Genomic DNA, 25,708 nt, shown 5'->3' on the forward strand with positions numbered 1-25,708 from the left:
ACATTTGCACAGTTTTATTATGAAAGAAAGCACGGCAATGTGTGCGTCTAAACGAGGCCAACATGTGTGAGAAATCATTGATCATTACAGTAGCACTAAGAAAGAGAAACAGCTTTTCATGCATGTGCCAGGGCAAGTTGTTTTTCCAACATGTGAGGAATCCAAGTGTTGAACAAACTCCAACAAATTGGATCATTACACAACGCCAAACAGTTGCACAACTCTAATGTGGGACAAAGTTGGGATAATGAAAATCTAGAGATGAAAAGCATCTTGGCTTTGAAGGGCTTTTATCTTTGTACAGTTTTATGGCGCTCTGTGTGCGGAAATGCCATTTTCAAAACATGAAGAAAAGCAGATTACACTATTATTCCATTTGACCAGAAAAGAGGAGAGGAAGAGTGAATGAGAACTGTAACATCCCATGTGTGCTCACTGCTTGCTGGTAATTTACAGTAACATACTTAGGTCTTTTTAAGGCAAACAAAATGCGAAAGAATCACAGATGAATGAACCAGACAGAAGTAAATGGAAATTCATGCCCCTATAGAGGGTGCAACATGAATGTACATTTTGCTATGAATGTAATGTAACCCAGCTTTAAAAAAAATAAAATCTTAGGATCCGTATGTAGTACCGTAACAAACAAATGTAGATATTTTTTTAATCTTTTTTGACAAATCTAGTTTTTAATGTAGTAAAAATACATTCATGCAAAAAGAATAAGATTTAAATATAAAAACTGTGGCCAAAAAAAAATGCTGCAAACTGACTCAGGTGTGTGTGTATATGCTGGAGCGTTAATGTATGAGAAACATTTTTTGCAAAAAGAAAACCTCACTAATCTCTCTTGCTTTCCATGTAGTTCACAGGGTTCATCAAATGCTAATGTTTTATGTATGTTCAGGCTGCTCACATGTGGAGTACAAACTTTCAACGCTGCTTTGAGTGTGTTTGTTTGCACTACTAAATGCTCTAATATTGCTTCTGTAGGTGTCGGACACTTGATCCAAATCTCAAATTGTATTTGCTGGCACGTTTTATTGCTGGACGAAGAAAAAAAAATTAAACTGCTTTGGTGGCAGGCAAATATTCATCTGGCATGAATAGCTTAGCTTTATAGGAATCTATTATTCAAAATTTTCATGTGAAACATGTTTGGTGTGAAAGGGCCTTTATGCTTAGCAAACAAATAAGACTCTTTAAAAAACATAATCAAAATGCATTTACATCCACAGCAGAAAGCCACTTATTGCAAGAAAATTGTCTTGAACACTGTGCCCTAATTGTCTTGAACTAAACACTTACCCACTTCACAGTGTTTCCCTGTGAAACGGTAGGGACAGACACACCGGTAGCTGTCAGCTTCTTCTTTACAAGAGCCTCCATTACGACAGGGACCAGAGGCACAGGAACTTAATCTGACTGAGGAAAAAAAAAAGAGGAAATTAAATGCCTTATGTATCTGCGAGTAGGCAAAATGACTTCTGTGAAATGAATATGTGATGCATTACATAATATCATGCACAATGATCGAATTACTGAGAATGTGACTACCTTTTAATGTGTAAGCATGGAAAAGACAAAATGTTAACAAGGATGGCAGATGTAACATACCTCTTTCACAATGCTGGCCTCTGTAGCCATGCTTGCACTCACAGATGTAGCCTCCATCTGTCTCATAGCAATACCCCCCATTCTGACACGGTGAAGAATCGCAGGCCGATCGGGGCTGTACTGAAAAACACACACATCGGCTTCACCACGTTCCCTCACAGCAGGTGATCGCTTTTACCATTCACTAGTAACTTTTATTTGTGTGTGTTGGAATGATTTCATTTAAATGCACACCACAGTATAGATCCTCTGTGTATTTTAATAGCCAAGTTGAAACTTTACCTTCACATTATGTCAACATACAAATAAATCGTTCTTTTTTCATTTACTCAACATAACGCCTTCACTGCTTTGGGGACCTTTGCCATCCTGACGACCTGGCACAGTTTTTGCTCATTTGTCATGGAGACCATGCTCCAAGCACAAGGCTTCAAGGCTCTCCAGGGCTCTTACCATATGGGTAGAAGTCCTTGTGATCGAAGTCGACACCGGTTTGGCAGGTGCAGAGGTACGTGCCGCCATACTCCAAGCATGGGCCTCCATCCGGACATGGTCTGTTGTTACTACAGGGTGTTTGTGTTACCTCTAAGGAGTGAAAAAATCCACAGAAGTTAATTGTTATACAAATATGTGTGCAGTACAACTACTGATCAATAAAGCATGTTGCTTATGAGTGACAGACTCTTTTCAGACTCTTATGATTCTCAGACTTTTAATGCCTTCCATCATCATCAATCATCATCATCATCATGCAGAACAGCTCTCAATGTGATGAATTTCCAAAAATAAACGATTTAGTACAGCAGAGGTCTTTAACCCAATGCTCTGCAGAATTTAACTCCAACCATAAATCAAACACACCTGACCCAGCTAATGAAGCTCTTAAGAATCACACAGGCAAGTGTGCTTAAGCATGATGGAAATAAACTTTGCAGGACAGTGGGTCTCCAGGAGTAGGGTCTGAATTAAGGTATGATTACAAACCATTCAATGGTTAGCTTTCCTCAGGACAAAAGAATCATGCAGGTGGAACAGCGATGTAACGATTCACGATTTGTCACTTGTTAGTTACTTGTGTCCAACTGACATTTTTAATGCTAAGTGTTAGGCCTGGTGATGGAAAACAAACAAACATTTGAATTCACTATACTCATCTTTTCTACAATCTTTTCGAATAGCCTTTCACAGAAACCAGACAAACTCCCTCTTAATGTAGATCAACAATTAGCATTATTGTCCTAACAAACACACTGCATACATAAAAATGGACCTCCCATACCTTAATATGGTCTTTGAAAGTTTGAGTCTATGAGAAATCTATTCTGCATTTGTTTGCAGTTAATACATACCAAACTGACAGTAGAGTCCAGTGAAGCCTGTCGGACATTCACAGGTGCCATTCACATCAACACAAACTCCTCCGTTCTGACAGGGACACTCCTCTGTAGGGATTTAAATGTGAAGTAGAGAGAAAGAGGCAGATAAAAATACTTTTGGAAGGAGCTCAGCATAGTTTTCACTTTTCTGGTTAAGTAAACATTCTAAATATTCAAAAATATGTTGCTCTCTCTTCACATCAGTCAAATTGGCACAAAGTGTAAATTCAGTGGAAGCATGTGTGGGAATGTCACATTGTGTGTGTGTGGGGTTACGAATAGTGTTCTGTAGTGGGATTTGTTGTACAGTTTTTTGATTTTTACAGTTTCTTGGGTGCAGTTTTTCCCACAACATTTTCCTCAGAGTTCATAGTGTGCTGAACGACTGTAAGTCAGTATTCTGTGCAGCTTTTCCATACTGGAAGACTTTTTATTTTCTTCTTCCCGCAGTAATTGCAGCAGTGGATCAAAGTAAGTTGCTGTATCACTGTGAAATTGCTTCCTTACGTGAGGGTGTTATTTTTCTGATAATATGTAACATGGTTCTGATCAAAATGTATGACCCTTGGGGCAATTAATAGGTTGTTAATTCGCTGGAGCCATTTTCATTTGTTGTCTTTAAGGTCGGTGTCTTTGATCTCTGTGCCCCATTAGACACTCCTGGGTTCTCCCTGTGAGCTTCTGCCTTCTCTTTCTGAGTGGACTGCACAACTTTTTCCACTACACATTCCAAGTGAGCCGGGCAGGAAGGTATTCTGGAGATTTAGGAGAGTCTATATAAGCATCAATAGTTATTTCAGCTCCAATGGGAATTGGGTGAATTTGCTGCAGCTCACAAAGTGCTTTTAAATCTTGAGGGACAAAGTGTGCAGTGGACACAGTGACCCTGGGAGCAGGGACGCTGACTGACAAGGTACAACTAAATGAGATAAAGCAGAAGATGAGGATGTTGTACCTCATGTCATCTTCATAACCCAAGTCTTTGTAATTTTGTGGTTGGGTGTCAGAGCGTCCAAACACATCTCACCTGCTTTGTTGCAAGGAAATGAATTCCAAACATTAGGACTGTCTCATAAAACAGAGGCCCTTTTAAGTCTAGACAAGAGCCCTTCCTCTTGTTGGTAAAGTAGTAAAAAGTGCCATAAAGCAATTATTTACAACATCAAGCGACTTGCTGCAAGGTCTGAGCAGTAAACTGGGTGAGGCTGTGTAGGTTTGGATAATTATGCTCATCCATCAAGGCTGCATAGTCTTCCTCAGGCAGTGCTTCAAATTCCTGTGGGATAGTGATGTCTGCCTTGTTCTTCCTCTGTGCCATATTCCTGCCCAATTGCTTGAGGAAAGTAACTACCGTGCATTAAAGTCTGAAAGTACTGTACCTTCACAATCGTCACCATAGTAACCGGGGATGCAGGTGCAGTTGTAGTTTCCAGAGCCAATGTACTCGCAGATTTGACGTTTTTCACAACTCTCTCCATCACAGGGAACTGAAAGTGAAATATTACATATGTGTGATCTTTAACGAAAGAGATTAAAGGCCCATTCACACCAAGAGTAACTATAATGATAATTATATTGGCGTCCACACAAATGCATAATATCTTTCTGTTTATTTTAAGCATGCTGCAGTTTTGAGCTCTTTAAATTAGATGGATTCTGATTGGCTGTCAAATGTTTTTATCTTTAATCAGCTGGAAAAAATATTTTTCTGAAAGTAAATTCCAACAATACCATTTATTGGTGACGTTAATGTTACAGTTGTGGTGTGTACTCAGCCATTCTTTTATATTTAGAATTTTTTTTAGAACGATATCTTTAACGTTATCTTTATAGTAGGGCTGGGAATCGATATATATATTTTTTAACTAAGTAATCGCACAATTTGCTGTGATTAATCACAAATTAATCGCATTTTCCCCCAAGCTTGTAATCATCAATATTTAAACGTAGAATCACCTAATTAAATTAAACAACACAAAGGAAGTATATTTTAAATAATATTTTAATGACATCTTGTGAACTGTAAACAGACTCAGTTGTTCCCATCAAATAAAATGCGTGCAGCAACATTATAAATATATACTGCAGTAACGTGGATTGGGTTGGCCTTCCTGTAGCCTCGCTAGTTATGTTGCTAGCACCTGGGTGCTTTGCTTTTAAATGGAATATTAAAGACAAATTGCTTCTATGGTATTTGAATTCAGCTTTGCAAATTGTACACACCATCTTTGTTTTGTCAAACGCGCTATCGGGCAACTTTTTAAATGCAAACATTCCTCCTAAATCTCCATCCTTGTCCTTCTCCATCATGACAGGGTGACTTGGTCACAATAGCAGCCGCAACAGGAAGTCATTAAAACGAGGCAAAAAAAAAGTGTTGCGTCAATTGCATATTTTTTTAAAAATGCATTAAACATCTCAAATTAATCGCAAAGATTAACGCGTTAATTTCCCCAGCCCTACTTTATAGTTAGCATTCTTGGTGTGAACGGGCCTTAAGAGATTAACCTTAGCAGGAACTTGAAGAACATTTACTTACCTGTCTGATTTGCAGCATCGGTCGTAGAGGAATTTTCCATGGCAACTAACTCTGTTTTAAGGGAAAACATGTTTTTTTTAAATATTATATTCTGGGGTCAGCCTGATATAGTACATGAACAATAAATCAGAAAAATTAATCAGTTCAATTAGTCAGACACGTGGTCTGAAGCCATAGTTATTCTAGAGCATTCCCTTTTCTTTATTAATTTCTCTTTTTCAATTTCTTTGTGTCGATCCCAGTTGGAAAATGTTACAGCAGGCCAAATATAAAGGGGAAAGCAGGTGGCTGGCTGTGTAAACATCTTCTATGATTAAAAAATGTTCCCATTGCAAAGGGAAACAAAAACAAAGACTGGGTAATGTGTTGCGGCTGGCATATATAAAGTAAGATGGTGGGGTGAACTCAAGAGAGTAAAAGCACACCTGTCTCACAGTGGCTTCCAGTGAAGTTTGCCGTACAGATGCAGGTGTAGTTATTCAGCAGGTCTTCACACGCACCTCCATTCAAACATGGCATGGATGCACATTCATTGATGTCTGGATTCAAAAACACAAGATTCATTTGTCATAGTGCAGATACAGATACTGGAACAGCTTGGTTTGGACTGTATCAGTATCTTAAGATGTGAGGATGTATGAAAGTTCATGCAGGTATATGGTTTCATTGACCAGGTGTCTAGCATTAACAATAATCTGGTCTCATGTAGAAACAAGGGTTCAAGATATGCAAAGGTCAGCGGTTTAGTTTCCAAAGTACTTCCCAACTGGGCTTGTCATCAATAACCTCCATTGTGAGAAGCCCAATTTGTTAAGCAGGGGGAATCATGTCAGTGCTTTTTCCTAAAAAAGTCAGATCGAGGTTTTCTTAGAGATATTTGGAACATAAAACCTGACCCAATATGAAAACACAGGAATAGAAAACAAAGTAACTGATAATATAATTCCATTTACTAGCTGCCCTTAAAAGTATTGCACTATAGCAGTCTTCATGCAGTCAGTCTAGATAAAACCATCTGTCAAATGAATAAGTGTGTGCCTAATGCGGAAAAAAGGAAATGTTCCCTGGGGAAAGCTGTGGCCTTTCAGTGACACTCCCAAGATCCGTACTCACCTGACTCACATAGGAACCCAGTATAACCTGCTTGGCATACGCAGGTGAAGTTGCCGACACCCTCTATGCACTGTGCTCCATTGAGGCATGGGGTCTCTTGGCACTCATCTATGTCTGCAGGCAATAAACACAGACACACACACATACACACACACTGAATATTTATTCAGCTGATTAATATATCCTCCACACCGTTCCCCTCACTCTGAAACTATGCACTTCTGGCTGTGAAAGGTATTAGAGGTTTGATACATCTCTGCAGGCTGGACTGTGGGAACGAGAAGGAGGTTCAAGCCAGCAGAGTGCTAAGGGAGCAGGGGAGGACGAAGTCAGTTAGGAGAGAGGCCACAGCACGAAAAGAAGAGCTTACTACGTTCAAAACTCGCATCCTTTTTCACTCGCTATTTTAGACCTCATTGGCCAACTTTTTTAGAAGAGCCTGCATTGGACATTGGAGAAATGCAAGTTCCTTATTGATTATTGGAGCAATACCATGAAGTTTTCTTGTGATGAACATAGCGTGCAATGCATTATTGAAACTGGAGTCAGATAATTGAAGAATCAGATATTTACCCGTCTCACATGTTGTCCCTATGAATCCCAGTGGACACAGGCAGATGAAGTGGTTGATTTTGTCCATACATGTGCCTCCATTCTGACAGGGGTATGAGGAGCACTCGTCAACCTCTATCAAAACACAGAAAAGAACGACAAATATGACATGTGACTTTTATTAGACGTGCACACAAGAATGAAAACATTAGGGAATCCTAAAGTCCAGGGGGTGGAGGAAAGGGTAATGAATTGACCACAGCAAAACGTTGGACTGACTCTACTGTATGCATATTACATACAGATGTGACCAGGGGAAATTCTCTCTCTCAGGTTGTCCCCCTGGCTTGCAGGGTGGAATTCTGCTTTTACAAGTTGAGTTTCTCTTTCCTGGCAAGAACGAACAAATAGGATGAGTACGGGTTGTTGGAGATGGAAGGATTTCATCATTCGTTTACCTATCTGGCACCTGCGTCCAGTGAAGCCAGATAAACACGAGCAAGTGAAAGAGGGATTTCCTGTGATGCAGTCATCAATGCAACGGCCACCATTTTGACAGGGCCTTAAGTTATCACAGACCAAAGCTGAGGAGGACAATAGAAAAGAGAAAAATATTTTCCTGCTTGTACTGTCCATAATGTTTTCTAATTTGCTGGATTTTTCTTTTTCTTTCGTTTGGTGGTGTACCTGAGTCATTGCAGCTACCCACTTGCACCTGAGAATCATCAATACGAAAGACCCAACGACCAGGATAGCCCACATTCGTGGTGGTTTCAACTTCTACAATATCATCTGTCCGAGAGCCTGGGATGTTGAAATAGCGCCTCCCATCACCAGCATTAAAACCTGCCTAGGAAGAGAGTGGAAGTGTGGGAGAGTTCTCTCAGAGTGGATTCTTTCATGATTTAATTTCACTACAGTAATTTCTGTCAAGATTAAAAATCCACGACAGAGCTGAAAAGTAAAGGCAATGACCTTACCTGTGCAGCTATGCCCCCCAAGCCTGCTAGGTCACCACCACTGGTAGCATGCATCCCTGTTGTCCAGGTAATATTGTGGTACTGGAAGATGGTGAAGGAGAGCTCACCATCTGTGATAAGAACTACTTGAAATGTATTGACCTTTAGAATAGAGCAGAGGGCAAGTCAGTTGCCACAACCAATATGCAATTTTTTTATTTTTTAATGTTAGATCAGGGTTTCTTAACTCTGGCCCTCGAGATCCACTGTCCTGCAGAGTGTAATTTTGACCAGGGTTGGAGCTAAATCCTACTGGACAGTTGACCTTGAGGGCCAGAGTTGAGAAACTCTGCTAGATGGTATTCTAGAGAAAACAAATGCTGTGTTGATTTTGTTAGTTTAAAGGACATGAACATGGTACCGGAGTTATTGAAGAGCCACCAAAAAATGTGACTTGATGCCAGGTAGCAATCAGAACCCATGTGGTGACAAACATAGGGAACTCAGGGAAGTAATGATTAGTGTCTGCAGTGGCTCTTCTCAGGATAGCAGGATCTTTGCTATCTCGATAAAAGACTTTTCCTGCCCTCCGGTTGTCTACATCTGCCCAGAACGGAGCCACCACCCTGCGGTCTCCAGCAATAGGGAATGCCACAGGGGTAAACTGGGACACCTCCCTCAGGAATGACACCAGGCCATTGTTGTTGACCTAGAAGACACGGGGGAAAAAGAACAAGTACATGCTCTGGGTTAGCAGAGTCAGCACACAAAGCTTCCTTCAGCTCACCTTCCTGGGACTCATTCCCAGATTCCACTGCTGAAGTTTTACCACACCATGAGCTGCATGTTTGGACATTTACATTCTGAGTTGCACAAATAACATATTTCATCTCAATTAAATTCTTTCCACACTCAGGTATACCTGACGACAGAGACTGGGTTAGTTCACTCAGGAGTACTGCAGAGTCAAGAAATCATAGACCAACAGAAATCAAATGATTTTACAAGGACTTTTTCCAAGCAGGAGAACTTCAAACCATCAAAAACTCAGTTTCTTGTAGTGACTCTTGGAGTAGATATTGCGAAAGGCCTGGAACATTCATCTGATGGCTATGATGTATGGAACATGCTGACTGGGGATAAGCGGAGACAAGCTGAGGTGTCCAGCACTGTGTTGACACTCGAGAGTGAGCAGTAGCATTGCATGATGAAAGAGTGAGGCAGGCTCCTGTGGCAGATGTATCCTTTTCCCATCAGGGAACAGACAGCTGCCTTGTTCTGCCAGACATCCACGTCTTGCAGCTGAGAAAACCGGAGTACTGTTCAGACACGCATACACACTCTGACACACCTGCCCTGGCTCCTGTCTACTAGAAGTGGTTTTAGAGGGTGAGGCCCTAATAACTGCCTCTAAAGTAACCACAGAGCCCAACACTTGCTTAGCTGACCACTGGCCTTGCTCTGTTGACTGTGTCTACTCCTGTGATGAATGTCCTGCCAAGCTGACATAGAAGAAACCTTAAAGCATTCACAGGGCCACAGTGTTACTAAACTGATATGAATATCAAAGCAAATTCACTGAACAGGCAAATTGGTGTCTGTGAAATAAATTTTGCCTGTGCGCCCTGCTTCACCGTTTAATTGTAGATTTTGCAACCAAATGTTCCTCCAGTGGAAAGATTGGACATTTGAAATCCTTTCTGAACTGTGACTCACCTAAACTGTTCTCTGATTTATATTAGAGAAATACTACCAGTCACCTCTCTGCACCATATCATATTATCACAGCACAGAGCTACAATGAGAGAGTGTGTCTAACATATGCTAGTCAGTTTGCACCTGCTTAGACACACTCCTCTCCAGGTGTTCGCCCCCTAATGCCAACTACCCTGTCCCTTAATTCTCCTCATCTCTGGCAGAAGCAACAGCAACAAAGGCAATGTCAGACACATGGCCTTTTTTCTCCCCTCCCCATGCGTATGGAAACCATAATTCTGAGGCCTTTGCTGTAAAAACAGTAGAGGAAGTTTTGTTTGGCCTGACTCGGGTGCTTGGTTAATTGGCCGACCGCAGTCTTCCCCTTTCTGCATCAGCATGCTGTGGCAAGAGTGTGGTTAACGTGGAGAAGCAGAGTGAAGCCTGTAGGGCCACAACTCTGGGGTCATTTAGAGGAGCCCTGTGAGAGAAGGAGAATGAAAGAAAAGACAAAGAGTGAGATGCAAGAGAGATGGAAAAGATGGAGGAATGGAAAGTGCAGGCACAGTTCACTGACAGATACAAACCCTTGACAGGAACCAAAGTGTGATTTAGTGTAAATGTTTCACAAATGACCAAAACACTTGAGAATGGGCTGCAGTACCAAACCATTGCATGCTAATGATATAAGCAGCAAACTGGGAAAAGAGAGTTGTATAGCCAATAGGGAAAGCAGTGTTTTGACCGGTGCAAGCATTGGAGAGGCAGCAACAGTGTGTGGAGGTAATGAATGGAAATTGCTTACCTTGCTGCTAAATTAGCAGCGGAAATCTCACTAAGCACTACATTAGCGATTATTCTCTGGTGCTGTAATATGTGCTGGCTTTTGTTCTGATCTTTTTGTAGCATCTGGAAGAGGTTAAATTAGCTGCTTTTCCTCCATGTCCTGGTATCTTATTAAAAGTACTGTAGGATGGAGTTGTTGGATCTAACCACAGACTAAAGGTGACTAAAAGCAATCATATCTTGTGGGATGTAAAAATTAATTTACATCAAAATAATTTACAGTAAATAAACTGAATTATTATTGCTCTTTTTAAAACATTTATTTCTAGGTCTACATGGTGCAACTCCTGCAACCATGTTATTTATTTATTTTTGTTTATCAACAATTATATATTTATTACTGTATCAACAATTTTCATGGGCTGATTTTCATTTTAATACTAAAATAAACAATCACCTGGGAAAAAGGATGCCAACACAAATCCCTCCATAAAAATAAAAAAAAGGTGATCAGCTTGGAAAAAACATGGAATCTTAACACACACACTTTTACTTGCATTTCCTAGAAATTTGAGGAAAAAGTGAGTGTATATGTTTGTATGATTGACCTCCTCTTTCTCCAGGTCCTTGTGTGGCTATAGTGGGTTTCTTTATCATGACTGGCAGTCCACAGAATGCCAAACCATGACCCTTTGTATGGCACTGCACTCATTCATATCTTATAATAATATACAAAGATGTTCACTATTCTTGGAAAAATAACTGAAGCTCAGTATAGAAAAATTAATTTCAGTGGCTGCCCCAATTGAATTGAGTCCAAATATTAGCTTAAAGCTTAGCATAACATATGACTTATCTTGACATAAAGCATTACACGCTAAGCTACCCAGTTCCTAACAAAATCACACATATGACCTCACATACTTAGCTAATATTTGTGCTACTTAAGTGAAAAGGAGGAGGAGCAAAAAGCATAGAGAGAAAAAGAGATAAAGAGAAAATCCCTAAAGGTTGAAGATTGCCTCTCTATAGTTGCGCAAACATGAAGTGTTATAGTGCTGAGGATGAGCTTTAGCAGATGTGCTCTCAGTGTGCCGTGAAACCTCAAATCTTTCTGTCCCCATCATTTTCCCTCTTCTGTTTTGACTCAACTGTTGGATGAACAATTCTATGCCTAATACAATTATAAACATCCATTTTATTGCTTCCCATACAAACAACTTGTTGGGAGGTATCAGGTATCGGTTTCTTAACTTGACGTCCCCAAAAATCCACCATGGTGTTCTGTTCACCATCAAAACTTACACCAGTTTCATTCACAATAATTTCAAGCTTTCTGTTTTTTACATTTGTTGTGGAAGTCCATGTCATGCTTTCCTCTCTAGCCTTGGATCTCATCCTCTCTGCTCTTCATCCCAGTTGTTCATAAGGTTAGTTAATTGAGAGCCTGCGTTGTTTGGCATCCCTGAGACACTTTACAGATGCATCTGGGTTCTGTTAAAGGGATCTCTCCTTTCTTCACTAGAGCAGCTGGACAAGTCCAGTGGGAAGACCCCTGAACTTGTTATCTGAGGCTGAAGAAGAGTAGGAGTAAGAGGTAGAGTGAGGGTAAATGAGGGGAGAGAGGAGAGGTCACAGCTACATGTGAAATCTCTCAGACCCAAACAAATGGACAGCATTGTGGAACAAGAAACAGGACATTTTGGACAATTCTCAGGTGATTAAAGATCATGCAGAGAGGACATATCGACCAGGCACTTGGAGGCACTGGATGGCAAAGAACTTGCTTTCATAATTCTCGGCGATGAGGCTTGAATGTAGATGACATAGTAATGTATATTTATGTTCTATGTAATATATAGCAGAACAGTGTACTGTGAAATAAGCTGGCCACTTGTATTGAATTATTATTCCAGCTATTTTTAAAACATTTCCTCAGCCCAACAAAAGAGTTAAAAATTAGTTTTGTAAATAAAGCTTAGTTTCAAAGCCTAGAACAAAGTTCATTCATTCGTTCATTCATTCGTTCATTCATTCATTCATTCATTCATTCATTCATTCAAAAACAGCTCTGCAAACTTATTGTTATGCCTAATATAGTTGAATCTGACACAGGAATGTAGTTGTCAAGAAATGGACAAATCCCTGTTTTCCCTGTCAGTAAAAAATACACTAAATACACTGCCTTGAAGCTGAGGCAGAGATCAGTATTTTTGAGTCACAGTTTTTGAGTCAAATAATATTTCAATTATCGTGAAGGGGGAGTGAATGAGAAAATGTGAGAAAGATGACTGGGGGTGGATAGAGAGAGAGTAGGTCAGAAAGTGAAACATGCAATAGCAGGCAGTACTGATCCTTCTTTTTGCTTTAGGAAAGCTCTTACAGTAATACCCTGAGACAACTCTCAAGAACCACCTCAAATTGTTTGGTTCAAGAGCTTTTCTGTTTTTCCAAGCCCAGAAGGCTTGGAATGCCCTTCCGGAAGAAATTATCCATGAGGATCTGCCCTCTGAAATCTCACCTGTTCAAATGCAGCTCTCTTTTGGAAGAGATCAACATGTGGCTATGGCGTGCAATAAAGCTGAAGTGTAATTGATTCTGTTCAAGCAGCCCGAGTGCATTATTACAGAAATCTTGACCGCAATTTTAATGCTGTCGCATGCCTCAATGCACCGGCAAAATCTTTTTCAGATCGACCTGCAGTTACCTCCCAGTTTGTACTCGGTGCACCCTTTCTGTAGTTACCACCCAGTACTGTAGCTTCAGTCCTTTTCTGCTCTATCACATTGAACTAATCTAATTTTAGATCTTCACTGCTATCCGCAGCAGGTCTTATCTTGTCTCCGATTCACATTAATATTTACATTGCGCTCTGAGATATGAGATACTTCTCGGGGTGACGCACAGATGCATCACAAGTTAAACTAAGCTATGTAGACAACCCTGCACTATTTTAGCAAGCTGCATTTGCCAGAACATGAATATAAGTGACTTCATGACTTTAAAATAGGAAACACAATATTACCCCTCAAAGTTGTGAGGGCACGTTTGTTTGAATGACATGTAGTGGCTGGGTGGGAGAACGGTTCTCTGGCATGTCTGCTGTGTCAGTTGTCCGCTGCATTGGGATTGTGATCTCATTCATCCATTTGCTCGCAGACCAGTCTGGAAACGTAGCCTCTGTTGCTGTGGTACCTCGGCCAGGCTGGGCAGGTTGTTGGGGATGGAAATATGGTAGTAAAGATGGGTGTTTAGGGTGGGGCAGCGTATTTTGGGAGGCAGAACGACTGGGATGCTGCACCAAAACAGATGGTGTTAATTTACGAGGATGGAGCTTCCCCTGCGGAGGCTGAGAAGCTTACATGTCACAGATCAAAGCCCATCTCGCACAACCAAAAGCAGGACGCAACTATGATCAAAGCACCGAGATCTGTCAGAGCACTCGCCACACTCGTTTTCTCTCGCTGGTCGTATTTGCAGTTTCTTCTCTCTCAAACCACAGTTTATGCAGATGTGTTGCAGCCGCAATATAGACTGTCATCTTTTCACTAAAAACCATCCAGTAGTTCAGTCACTGTGTAGGACCAAATGTAACGTAAAAACTTTGTGGTCCAGAGGCTCATTATCCAATCTCAGGCTATAAGACCTGGCTCTGGTTCCCTCAAAGACACATACACAAACCAATTAAGCTACTGAATGAAAGACCTAGTTCTCCTGCACAACACTAACACACATACAAATACAATCTGTACTCACATAGAGTCCAGTGTGCCGTTCTCCGAAGAAAGGGAAAGCCACGGATATTGCTATCAGTCCTGATCCCCCATCATCTTGATCGATGGTCTGGGAGTCACCTTCATCCAGCCCAAAAGGGTAGAACTCCTCCAGAGGTACAGCAGCCTCCATGCCATGAAGCAAAATAAGAAGCAAACACATGGAGAGCACTGGTCTCCTCAGCCACCCCATGACCTTGTCTGCACAGGGATGGAGAGGAGAGGACTAGGATCCTGGACACTCAGAGAGGGCAACAGGACAACTCTAATCACCAGTGCCAAATGCTCAACCAATGATACTCTCCTTGTCTTTCTTCTCCCTGTTTCCGTAAATTTTTCTCTTTTTGGTTTCTAATTCCACTCTTTGTTTCCTCTCAGATCTGCTCTGAGCCCTGGTACTTGGACTGTTGGTCTAAGACAAGGGGGTAGATTCCTTGCATTCTGTGTGCTGCTGGGTGCTCAAGAGCTGCCGTGCTCCGTGCCGCTCACTGAAATGAACAGAGTGAGAGAGAGAAAGAAGGAGAGGGAGCAGAGTGATTCGGCTCTATTTTTTTTTTTTTTTTTTTTTTTACAATCCAGTGACTTGGTCCCTGATGGTTAGTTTAGAAATATCCTCAATAAAACCTCTATTCTGCCTGCCAAAGGAGTTCTTTCAGACCCAGCCCCACCCCCCCAGGGATTCACTACCTTGCATGATTAAGAACTCTCATCCAATAGCTGAGAAGAGACCGGTAACTGGATAAGCACTGGGTGGAGCTATGGTAATCAAAGGGCTGCTTTAAAGAGACTCTGACAGGGCACTCTCCTCTACTCTTAACCTTTGCTGGAAAATACCCTTACTCACAAGCACGTGTCTCGTGTGGTACAAACTACCACATGGCAGTGTAAGAGTTCCAGAATGGCATGTGATAGGATGCATATATACTGCATTCCTTGCATATTGTGCTCAAGAAGAAGCCTGTTCAAGAGGAGAAAAATATACAAAAACCCTTTGGTTTGGACTAGAGATGTACTGAAGGCTTGCTTACTCTCTGAATATCAATTTTCCTCCAAATTAATAATACAAGACAATAGATTTTAAATATACTTGAAACAACCCCCCTTAAAATAAAATTTGATTCTTTTTACACAGGGGGTTATTAGTGGTAGGAATCAAATCATGGAGCAAGAACATCTTGCAACAAGGATCTTTTTATGTGTACACATCATATACAGCAATTATCCAAAATGCCAAAACCAACTGACAGCAATTATTCAGAACACAAAAATCAATCTGGGTATTATTATTTTTTTTTGTATGTTTTATTGACAAAAATTACTTTGTGATTAAACAAAACAGTTTTCTAATAGTTATTATATGGAACACCGTATAATTCGTGATTAAGAATCGCTTTAACACCCATTAGAGAAACACCATATGGAAACAAATTATTATGAAAACAACATTCTACATTTTCTATATATCCTAATCATTTAACAAACATGTATTCATTACTTCAATGAGCTCATTGTTTCTGCCTTAAAGTAATACATTATTAGCTAACTATGTGATTTGTATATGTACATTTCTGAAATACATAACTTTGATAGTCACCTCTGATAACAGATCACTCTAAATTATAATGTAGACATACATTTTCTGTAAAGCTGCTTTGAAACAATATGTATTGTGAAAAGCGCTATACAAATAAATGTGAATTGAATTTGTAGGCAAGATATGATTCGTTTTCTGTCCTGATTCACTCTAGCTGTAATTTAGCTAAGACAAGATGATCTTATTCTCTAAATGGTTGTGTAATTAAATAATGATCACAGTAATTATTTAGGTTACAGAGTAGCAAGTTATAAAGAAAGTTAAGAGAGAAAAATTATGTGGTTTATTACACAGTTTGGGAACCTAGGGTGTGATGTTTTAGGTAGGTACAGCATGTCCCCACAGGTACAAAATGTCCCCACAAAGTTGGCAATATCCGAAAACCTTGTGGGGACATTTTTGGACCCCATAAGGAAAACAGCTTATAAAACATACTAAGTGATGTTTTTTGAAAATGTAAAAATGCAAGTGTGTGTGTATGGTGTTGAACTGAGACTGTGCTTAATGCTCTAAGATGAACAGGGATATACTTAGGTAGATTTATCGTCTGTTTTTAACAGTTTGCTGAGCAAATCCTTAAAACAATTTGGCAATTGAGAAGAATTTAGTGAAACAGTGATCTCTTTGATTGTTGTTATTGGGTTCTTATTGTGTGGATCAGGATTACTTAAAGTATTTGTGCAAGTTTAGTCCAACAATTCTCCCTGAGACCAGTGATTTTGTGTTTTTTTTTAAAACCAACGTGTGTGTGAAGTATGCGTGTTAAAATTCATTATGCATAAGTTATGCATAAGTCCATCCATGTAAGCACTGGCCCTGTTTCATTGGCCTTTGAGAGATTACAAACAAAAAGCTGTCAGTTGGTTACCGTGGCCTGAATTCCCAGGCCATTTCGTTTTTTTAGACCCCCAATCTATGTATCTGCTTCATATATGCTTGCCTCCTCTTCATCTCCTGCTCCAACTGTTCTTTCAGTGTGCAAACCTGAGAAACACACAACAGTTATTGCAAAGCAGTCATGTATTCATCAGAGGCTTCTTGCTATTGAATGTGATGTAAATGTACACTCTTATAATGCATGTGGTCACATCTTTTTAGCTTTCTCAAACCTGTTCCTCCAAACAGTGGACCCTCTGGCGGTGAGCTTTCTCCCGAGCCTCCAGTGCTCTCTCTACCTGCTGCTGGGAGTTCCTCATCCGCTCTGACTCCAGGTCCAGCTCTTGCCTGAGGTGAGCCGTCACTTCCATGAGCCTCTGGGAGTGAGTCTGTTCCAATAAAGAGATCTGGGACTGCAGAGACAACACATTATATCCTATCACAGGCAAATCCAATACACAAACAAAAAGACATTTTTATATTATTAGTGGTGCTTTGTAAGGTACTATAACTATTGCTCACTTGAATAAACCCATAACCCTGAGCATTAAACTCAGGCTTTATTTTTGCACAGTTTTGGGCTACAGGAATGAATAACACCTCAAATCATGTGGTTTATCGAGAAGAAATGCACATCTATGCTTTTTTTGAAGCAATCAGACCTTTTTTTTTTTTTTTTTACTTGGGACCAAGTACCAATCAAAAGTTGAGTGGACTAGATTCTGATCCATGCATTAAAAATGTCATAATACTCGTAAATATCTATATCACCTGTAGTGTGTGAATTTCAGTCTGTGTCTCGCTTAACTCTAGCTCTAGATTTCGGATTTTTTGTTCTTGCTGTTCTCTTTCACGCTCAGCATGCAGTACCTCGACCTCCTTCCTTTGACGATTCTGTTCCACCTGCACACAACACACGCATGCAAACACTAAATGTATCAAGGATAGAAATCTGTTGTGAAATACTGTCGCATGCTTTACATTCATGTATAGAATTTGCAGCTTAAAGGATTAGTTCACTTTAAAAAAAAATTTTTGCTGATAATTTACTCACCCCGATGTCATCCAAGATATCCATGTCTTTCTTTCTTCAGTCGAAAAGAAATGAAGGTTTTTGAGGAAAATGTTCCAGGATTTTTCTTCATATAATGGACTTCAATGGCAACCAACGGTTTGAAGGTTCAAATGTCCGTCTCAATGCAGCTTCAGAGTCTCTACACAATCCCAGTCGAGAAATAATGGTCTTATTTATAAGATAATAAGGGTCATTTTCTAAAAAATAAAAAAATAAAAAAATTATATATATATAATATATATATATATATATATATATACTTTTTAACCACAAATGCCCGTCTTGTACCATCTCTGAGATGCACTACTTATTACGTCATCACGTTGGAAATGTCAGGAAAAAAATACAAATAATAATAATAACAAATTAAAACAAAGATGTCGGATGATTTTGAAGTTGGAGGAGAAAATGAGATGGAATTTTTCGCCCTTCCCTACCTTTTTGAACCGGAGTACACAGACAAATACCTTAGACAGATGACGTGACGCGTGACCTTTCCAACGTGATGACGCAATGCGTCGCACAACTCAGAGATGGTACACGACGAGCATTTGTGGTTAAAAAGTATACATATATTTAGTATCGTTTCGCTAGATAAGACCCTTATTTCTCGACTGGGATCGTGTAGAGACTTTGAAGCTGCATTGAGACGGACATTTGAACCTTCAAACCGTTGGTTGCCATTGAAGTCCATTATATGAAGAAAAATCCTGGAATGTTTTCCTCAAAAACCTTAATTTCTTTTCGACTGATGAAAGAAAGACATGGATATCTTGGATGACATTGGGGTGAGTAAATTATCAGCAAACATTTTTTTGAAAGTGAACTAATCCTTTAAGGTAAACCCATCAGGATGATTGTGTGTTTCACTCATACAGACTCAAACACACACAAAATCTGCAAAAAAGCTCTCATGCAAACTTACCTCAACCAATAATACTTACAGTAGTTTAAGGTACAGATAAGCCACTCTGATTAGTTTGCACAGAGTAAACATCACAGATGATGACATACACAACAAACTGTATTTGAAAGTCATTGTGAATCATAATGTGTTTATAATAGCATGACATGTACCTTCTCCAGGGTCCGTTTTAGAGTGGACCTGTCTTTTCCCAGACGCAGCAGTGTCCTCTCCAGCTCAGCTTTCTCTCCCTGCAGCCGATGTGCAGTGGTTTGCAGGATAGCCACCTGCTCTTGAAGCTGATCCTTTTCTCCCTTCAGGAGTGCACACCTCTCTTGCGCCTCCTGCTCAGCCTGTTGCCTTTGTCTCACAGCCTAGGCAATCAGAAAACTGGTTGAAGATCAACATAAATTTCTGGACTAGGAAGTTTCACATACAGGGCAAAAACTCAGTTAACATGGAAGAGATAACAGAGTGTGTTGGTGTCTGGGTAAGATACAGTGTAATAGAGTTAACACTGCATTCAACTTTTTTAATAAAAATCTGTTTGTCAGTATATCATGGCCATGATAGTGTACTTGGTTGTGTTTTTTTTGTTGTTGAATTTTTTTGTTGTTATTTATTTTTATTTTGTGGTTTTTACTGAAACAGAGAAAAAAAATTCAACACCGCTACCCCATTGTGACATGGAAGGCAAAATATTTTCTAGTATTTGTTTGATACATGTACCTGCAAGGACCAAATTATATTAAATATACAAATTATAATTATATAATTTGATATACTTATTATAATTATATAATTTTATATAATTATTATTATTATATAATTTTATATAATTATTATAATTATATACAAATTATATTAAAGGGATAGTACACCCACAAATGGAAATTCTGTCATCAGTTACTCACCTTCATGTCATTCCAAATCCATAAGATTGATTCATCTTCAAAACACAAAAGAAGATATTTCTAATGAAACCTCAAATACGGTAAACGGAAGCTCAACCATACTTTCTTGATGCGCAAGAACAAACCTCATTGGTTCTCGCGCATCAAGCAAGCACGTCCATTTTGACTTATTTGTATTTGCATTGATCAATGTTTACATATGGATAAAAGCCTAAATTAAATCTGTTTTTTCTGTCTCTTCAGAAGACTTGGTTTAACCCTCTCGATTTATATGGATTTCTTTTACGCTCTCTTTATGAACTTTTTAAAACTGTAATGGACTTTCAATAGAGGTGCAGAAATCTCTCAGGTTTCATTAAAAATATCTTAATTTGTGTTTGAAAGATGAATGAAAGTCTTGGAAAGAAATAAGGGCGAGTAAATGATCACAGAATTTTCATTGTTGGGTGAACTAACCATTTAGAACAGTGTGTAAACTGTAAGAGTATGTGTGTGTGTGAGAGTGCACAACCTCCTGCAGGCCACGTGTCTGTTTGTCGAGTTCGGAGACCCTGAGTTCAGACTCTTCCTGGCTTCTCTGCAGGCTCTGTAGTCTCTCACTCAAGCCATGATTTTGCTTCCTACCGTTTGTCAGAGCCTCCCGTGTCTTATCCAACCTCTCCTGCGCACACATACACACACACAGACAAGTACGAACGGGCATCAATCCACACACGCATAATCAGACACCCACATACAGTTTTAATGAGGAAGCTGTACTTTTCCTCACTACTACCAATTGCCTGTCTTTTTATCCTTTCCCCCCACTCTCTCTTTCTCCTCTGGACCTCTTTTTATTGGCAAGAACTGGCAGGTCTCAAGCAAACTGAAAAAGATTTACACTGAGGGCGCAGTGTTTTTGTTTGTACAGCATCTTTAAAACACAGACTCATACTAAGCCTTAAAAGCTCTCCAGAGGAGCCAGAGAAAATTAATGAGTTCAGTCCAGCTTTTTATTGCACCGTCATCCAGCACCTTCAGGGAACAGACAGGAGCAAAGGTAAATACTTAAAAAAAAAAAAAAATTCCAAATCTGGAAAAGTTATGGAACCACAGCATAAATCACTACATATTGTGGCTATGGTAGTAAGATGATCTGTGGTGTTTCAATTAAAGCTGTACGTGAACTGAGGAGAAGTGAGATCAAAATGGGAGCGGTCCTGATTGTGCATGTGGCTGAACCACAATGAACTTAATAAGGTTGTTTGTGAGTTCATGATGAAGATAAATGATTGACAGTGTTTCTAATAAAGCCATGAAGGAGAATTTGCTTTAACTTGTTTTTATCTAAGTTCCATCAAGTTCAGATGTTTGAGCTTGTCTTCTATCTTGCAGTTGTAGGACTTTTGGTGCTAGTATATTGCTGCTAGTATGGCCAGTTTAATGATTTATTCGTGCATACAGTTATAGAATTATTTTTTAATTCATGTGCCCTTGTAACCTTCAATCAAAGCAACTTCCCATCCCTCTTGCAATGACATCTCACTATGATATTCTGTACGTCACAATAGGGAAGAAAAGACTAGCGCAAACTTCCGTTTCGTGCCGACAGTTATCAAACTGCAAACTTGTGCAAGCTATAAAAGCCACACTGACCTGCAGCATCTTCCGGTCATGTTCGCTGGCTGTGAGAGCTCGCTGCAGTTGGGCGGCCTGATCTCGAGCTGATCCTGCAGCAGTGTTGCTGTCGGTCAAGGATGCAGCCATGGCCTGCAGTTGCTCCCTCAACTGGCTCTCCTGCAGTTCTGTATGTGCCAAGGCAATTGCCAACCTCTCACCCTCAACCTACATCGGGACAACAGTGCTCTATTATATTGCTCAGACATGAAACATGTCCTTTTAGACACAGCGTATGCCTACACACACCTTCAGGAGAGCAGCACGCTCTTCGCTGTCTCCCAGCTCTCTGCGGAGGTTGTTGAGGCGTTCTTGCAGTGAGCTGACCTCCGCCTCTGTCTCTGTGGCTCGGAGCTGGGCACGCTGCAGCTCTCCCTCCAACCCCCGTCGCTTGAGCTCCAGCCTGGCAGCTCGCGCTTCCGCGGCTTCACAGATCTGCTTCATACGACGACGCTCGGCCTCCAGACTTTCCCCAGAGGCCTGGGAGCGCTCCAGCTTCTCCTGAATACAGTGTATTTATACAGATAATGTGACTACCAGAGGAGCAACTCATCAGAGATCTTTATTGTTAAAAGATTTTTGATGATAACAAATGCATCTTTCAAAATAGACCTACAGTACAATGATTGTGTTCAATTGTCAGACCCTCAATTCTGTGAAGACTTGAGGCTGAAAAGTAGGATGTCACTGTTGCGTAGTGTGCATTTTGTGTTAGTGTAGACTGTGTTAACCTGCAGTGCTTTGGCCTCTGCCTCAGTTATCTGTTGGCTGTTGTTCATTTTGTCCAACTCTTCACTCAGAATCCTATTCTGTATTTCTCCACGCTGAACTGCCTCATCCTGTAAGGCGAGTGATGCTTGCATCCCCTCTAAATGCTTGGTCAGCTCACGCTTTCCTGGCAAACCCACACCCACACATTCTCATCCATGTTAATCAAAAACAGAGTTACAAACTGTTCATTAATGAGCAGTACCCAAGTGTTGGGCTAGAGTTCCTTCTTACCCTCCTCCAGCTCTCTGATAGATTGTTTCAGCATCTGTATACGTGTGTTGCTTCTCTCCTGACTGGCCTGCAGGTTTTCTACCTGCTTGCTGAGACTATGCACCTGTGCCTGGGACTCATCCTACAATCACACAATCAGGGAGAGAAGGATGTTTATGTTCTATTTATTCATATGTTCATTGTTCTTGTTACACATTGTGTTGTTTGTGATCCTTCATTTGTGTGTGCCTATATATAATTTCATTTTCAAAACGAAAAACGTTTGTATGGTAACATCCTACAAATCTTGGGTTTGTGTGGGAAAGGGAAGTGTATACCATAGATCCAAATTGAGCAAAAAATGCCAAACAAGCTATGTAAGTTGGCTGATACAGTTTACAGAAACAGTCTGCATGATTCATTCTTTTTTTTCTCAGTTCTTATTGTATGAATTCAGAAGACTTGCATAGTTATACTATATAGTACAGTCTTTTTATGATGCCTCTTTGTCCTTTGTGGTGATGTAGTGGTGTCAGGTACCCGCTCTCTCTGTGTGTCCCTGAGCTCTTGCTGGAAGCTACGCAGCAACATCTGAAGTGAGTCCAGATCCAACTCTCTGTCCTCTCCGCGGGAGGGGGACAGAGAACACACAGGCGACCCACCCACCCCAGGCTGTTCTGACATGATTTCACCTGAGGGCATATGCACAAGTTTCCATTTAATTCTTTTGACTTGTAATTTAGAACACCATGTACGTGAGAGCAGACCATTGTTTAATAACCTTCAGCTTTGAAGAAAAGAATCCTTTGTAATATAAGAGTGGTGATCTTCTTCTTGACCCTAAACTAACCGTTGCTAAAAAAAAAAAATCCAGATTCATTATTGGACTGAGAACGCATTACCTTTCACAGGTGAGCGAGTTCTCCATGGTGAGGGGCTCCGTCCACGTTCCCCAGGTGTGGGTGAACGTCTTCCACGCCCACTTCCAAGTGTACGTTTCAGCGCAGAACCGAGAACATTCAACCTGTGCTCGAGATCTCTCCGTATGGCATCATTTTGACCCAGCTGCTCTTCCAGCCCCTGGGTCCGGGACTCTGCTAGACTGACCTTCAGCCCAAGCTCTCTGAGCTCGGCCTGGGCTTCCTGCAGTGCTCCCTCCAAGCGAGCGGCCTCCTCACGCTGCTTCAGTTGGCTCTCCTGAAGGTTGGAATCCCGTTGTTGCTGCATCTCTCTCTCCTGGCGATGCGCTTCTTCCAGTTCTGCTACATGCCGCTGCAAGCCTGCAGTCTTTTCACACACGCACACACAGACAGACCAGTTCTAACAATTTAAGCATGTTACTGTATTTGTGTGTGGATGCTGTAATTATGCCAGTTGGTGTGTTGTACCTCCTTCAGGGCTGCCTCTCTGCCAGCGTCACTCTCTAGTATTCTTTGTCTGAGAGTGAAGGTCTCCTTTCTCATTTCTTCCTCTCTCTGCTCATCCTGAGACAGTCTGGACTGCATGTCACTCAACTCTTGCCCTTGCCGAGTGCACTGACCCTCCAATGTCTTCACCTGCTCACACATGCTTTATGTTGTTATTTTACAAAAATGGTTGCAATGTATACAGAACTCTAGACAGCTGAACTTTATGTGGAAGACGATTCACTACAGACCTGTAAAACAACATTTTGTTCCACTGTATATGCGTATATGGCTAGACTAACAATAAATGTTGTTTAGATGTTTCTAGATGTTTAGGATAATGTAAAGGCACGAACTACACAAGAAAAAAACTTTGATTTCTATGGCCCTGACCTGTCTGCGCAGTTCCTGCAGTTCTCTGCGCGCCTGCAAGCGTGATTTCTCAAGCTCACGCATGTTGGTTCTCAGCTTCAGCGCCTCCTGCTGGAGGGAGGATTTACACTCCTCTAAAACTGTCAGCCTCTGTTCCTTCTCCTCTCCCACTCGCTTCAAACTGATAAAAAAAGAAGAAAAAACAAGAAAGATTAATAGATTTGTAATGATGTGAGAAAGAAAGAAATTTCCCATTTATTTATTGAACAAACTTAAGATTAGTCTGCTAAACCTGTTGTTTTCAAACTCGGCTCTCTTCACAGCTGTACGGAGTTCGTGATTGGAAGTCTGGATGGCCTCTTTCTCTCTCACAGCATCCCCTAAAGCTCTCTTCAGTTCCAAGCCCTCACGCCGCTGAGCGTCCCTGTCCTGCAAACACTCCCTCAGCTCTCGATGGGCCTCGATCAGTTCCTTACGGCCAGAGTCCCTGCTCTCTTCCACCTCACTCAGTTCCCTCCTCAAATGCTCCACCTGAAAGATTAGACCGAGATTAGACAGAAAGATTAAATGAATCCAAATGATTCTGTAGCTACAAAAGGAGTCGTTGGTCATGGTTTGAGCATAATGGTGTAACTTTATCAATCTGAAATAAAGACCATTTAAATCACGCAAGTATGGTGAATTGACACCCAGAGGTAGTGAAGACTTTTAACAGTCATACTCCTTACGTGGCACTGTTTTGCTGAGGACAATTCAACTTCATTTTCCATGAGATGAATGAAATGGAAACACAGCCTATTAGTAAAATTCCACTGCCTTGTTCCATTCAGCTTCTAAAAGCATGTGAGCATCAGACTCATCCAAAGAGTTCTGCCTCCTTTCAACGCCGGATTTCAGGGCACATTCTCGTATGCACTTAAAAATGTGTTCTAAGTGCATGTGAAATGGTTTAAATTTTCGAACACTTTCATCAGATATGCTTAGGGTGAAACTCCTCGCCCATGTAAACACACATGAATATGACCCACATTCTGGTAATTGCTTGGCTACAGCTAATCATTTTACGGTGCATTTTTTTCCCTAAAATGTAGCCAGAATGCAGAGAGAAAGAGGGAGAAGAAAAACAGAGAAAGACAGGACAGGCTCCAAAGACTGCCACACACAGCAGCAATGATGAGAAACATCAGCAGTGTGTACATGCTGGTGTGTTGAAGAGAAATATGTGTGTGTGTGTGTGTGTGTGTGTGTTTATGTGTGCATGTAAGTTCACTGGGCCACACAAGATGTTTTCTTCTCATAAATCTTAATGTAAAAGAAATAAGCCTGTGGCAAACCCACATTGGCTTAATTCATTGATAGGGGGTTGGGTTAATAGGACAGTGAAAGACAGTTGGGTTAGCGATGACCCCTGTTGAAGAATTGGGGGCGATGTTTCCATGGAGAATTTCATTACAGTACAAGAACAAATAAACTCCTGAGCACCTGCTTATTTGTGACTCCAACTTTTCCTTTTCATATCA

At 40.7% G+C, this 25,708-nt stretch overlaps 2 protein-coding genes across 2 annotated transcripts in view; both read right to left on the minus strand.

The window, feature by feature from the left end:
* Nucleotides 1-15,024, minus strand: part of sned1 (sushi, nidogen and EGF-like domains 1) — a 31,078-nt gene extending 16,054 nt beyond the window's left edge. Inside the window, exons 1-14 of the mRNA XM_084129421.1 lie at nt 14,394-15,024; nt 8,578-8,865; nt 8,178-8,318; nt 7,885-8,047; nt 7,656-7,781; nt 7,219-7,332; nt 6,646-6,759; nt 5,958-6,071; nt 5,533-5,583; nt 4,373-4,480; nt 2,967-3,059; nt 2,071-2,202; nt 1,618-1,737; nt 1,309-1,425 (exon numbers count right to left, since the gene is read on the minus strand). Of these exons, the coding sequence (XP_083985547.1) occupies nt 1,309-1,425; nt 1,618-1,737; nt 2,071-2,202; nt 2,967-3,059; nt 4,373-4,480; nt 5,533-5,583; nt 5,958-6,071; nt 6,646-6,759; nt 7,219-7,332; nt 7,656-7,781; nt 7,885-8,047; nt 8,178-8,318; nt 8,578-8,865; nt 14,394-14,603 (1,891 nt within the window). The 5' untranslated portion in view covers nt 14,604-15,024. The remainder of the gene's footprint in view (nt 1-1,308; nt 1,426-1,617; nt 1,738-2,070; nt 2,203-2,966; nt 3,060-4,372; nt 4,481-5,532; nt 5,584-5,957; nt 6,072-6,645; nt 6,760-7,218; nt 7,333-7,655; nt 7,782-7,884; nt 8,048-8,177; nt 8,319-8,577; nt 8,866-14,393) is intronic.
* Nucleotides 15,025-15,717: 693 nt separating this feature from the next.
* Nucleotides 15,718-25,708, minus strand: part of crocc2 (ciliary rootlet coiled-coil, rootletin family member 2) — a gene marked incomplete at its 5' end in the record, with an annotated part of 55,003 nt that continues 45,012 nt past the window's right edge. Inside the window, 14 exons of the mRNA XM_084129584.1 lie at nt 15,718-16,988; nt 17,114-17,293; nt 17,652-17,783; nt 19,033-19,233; nt 20,285-20,434; nt 21,409-21,597; nt 21,679-21,930; nt 22,161-22,324; nt 22,432-22,552; nt 22,951-23,102; nt 23,313-23,697; nt 23,799-23,966; nt 24,210-24,369; nt 24,481-24,719. Coding sequence (XP_083985710.1) covers nt 16,905-16,988; nt 17,114-17,293; nt 17,652-17,783; nt 19,033-19,233; nt 20,285-20,434; nt 21,409-21,597; nt 21,679-21,930; nt 22,161-22,324; nt 22,432-22,552; nt 22,951-23,102; nt 23,313-23,697; nt 23,799-23,966; nt 24,210-24,369; nt 24,481-24,719 — 2,577 coding nt within the window. The 3' untranslated portion in view covers nt 15,718-16,904. The remainder of the gene's footprint in view (nt 16,989-17,113; nt 17,294-17,651; nt 17,784-19,032; nt 19,234-20,284; nt 20,435-21,408; nt 21,598-21,678; nt 21,931-22,160; nt 22,325-22,431; nt 22,553-22,950; nt 23,103-23,312; nt 23,698-23,798; nt 23,967-24,209; nt 24,370-24,480; nt 24,720-25,708) is intronic.

The sequence above is a fragment of the Abramis brama genome, assembly GCF_963993115.1.
Source record: "Abramis brama genome assembly, chromosome: 11".
Lineage (NCBI taxonomy): Eukaryota > Metazoa > Chordata > Actinopteri > Cypriniformes > Leuciscidae > Abramis > Abramis brama.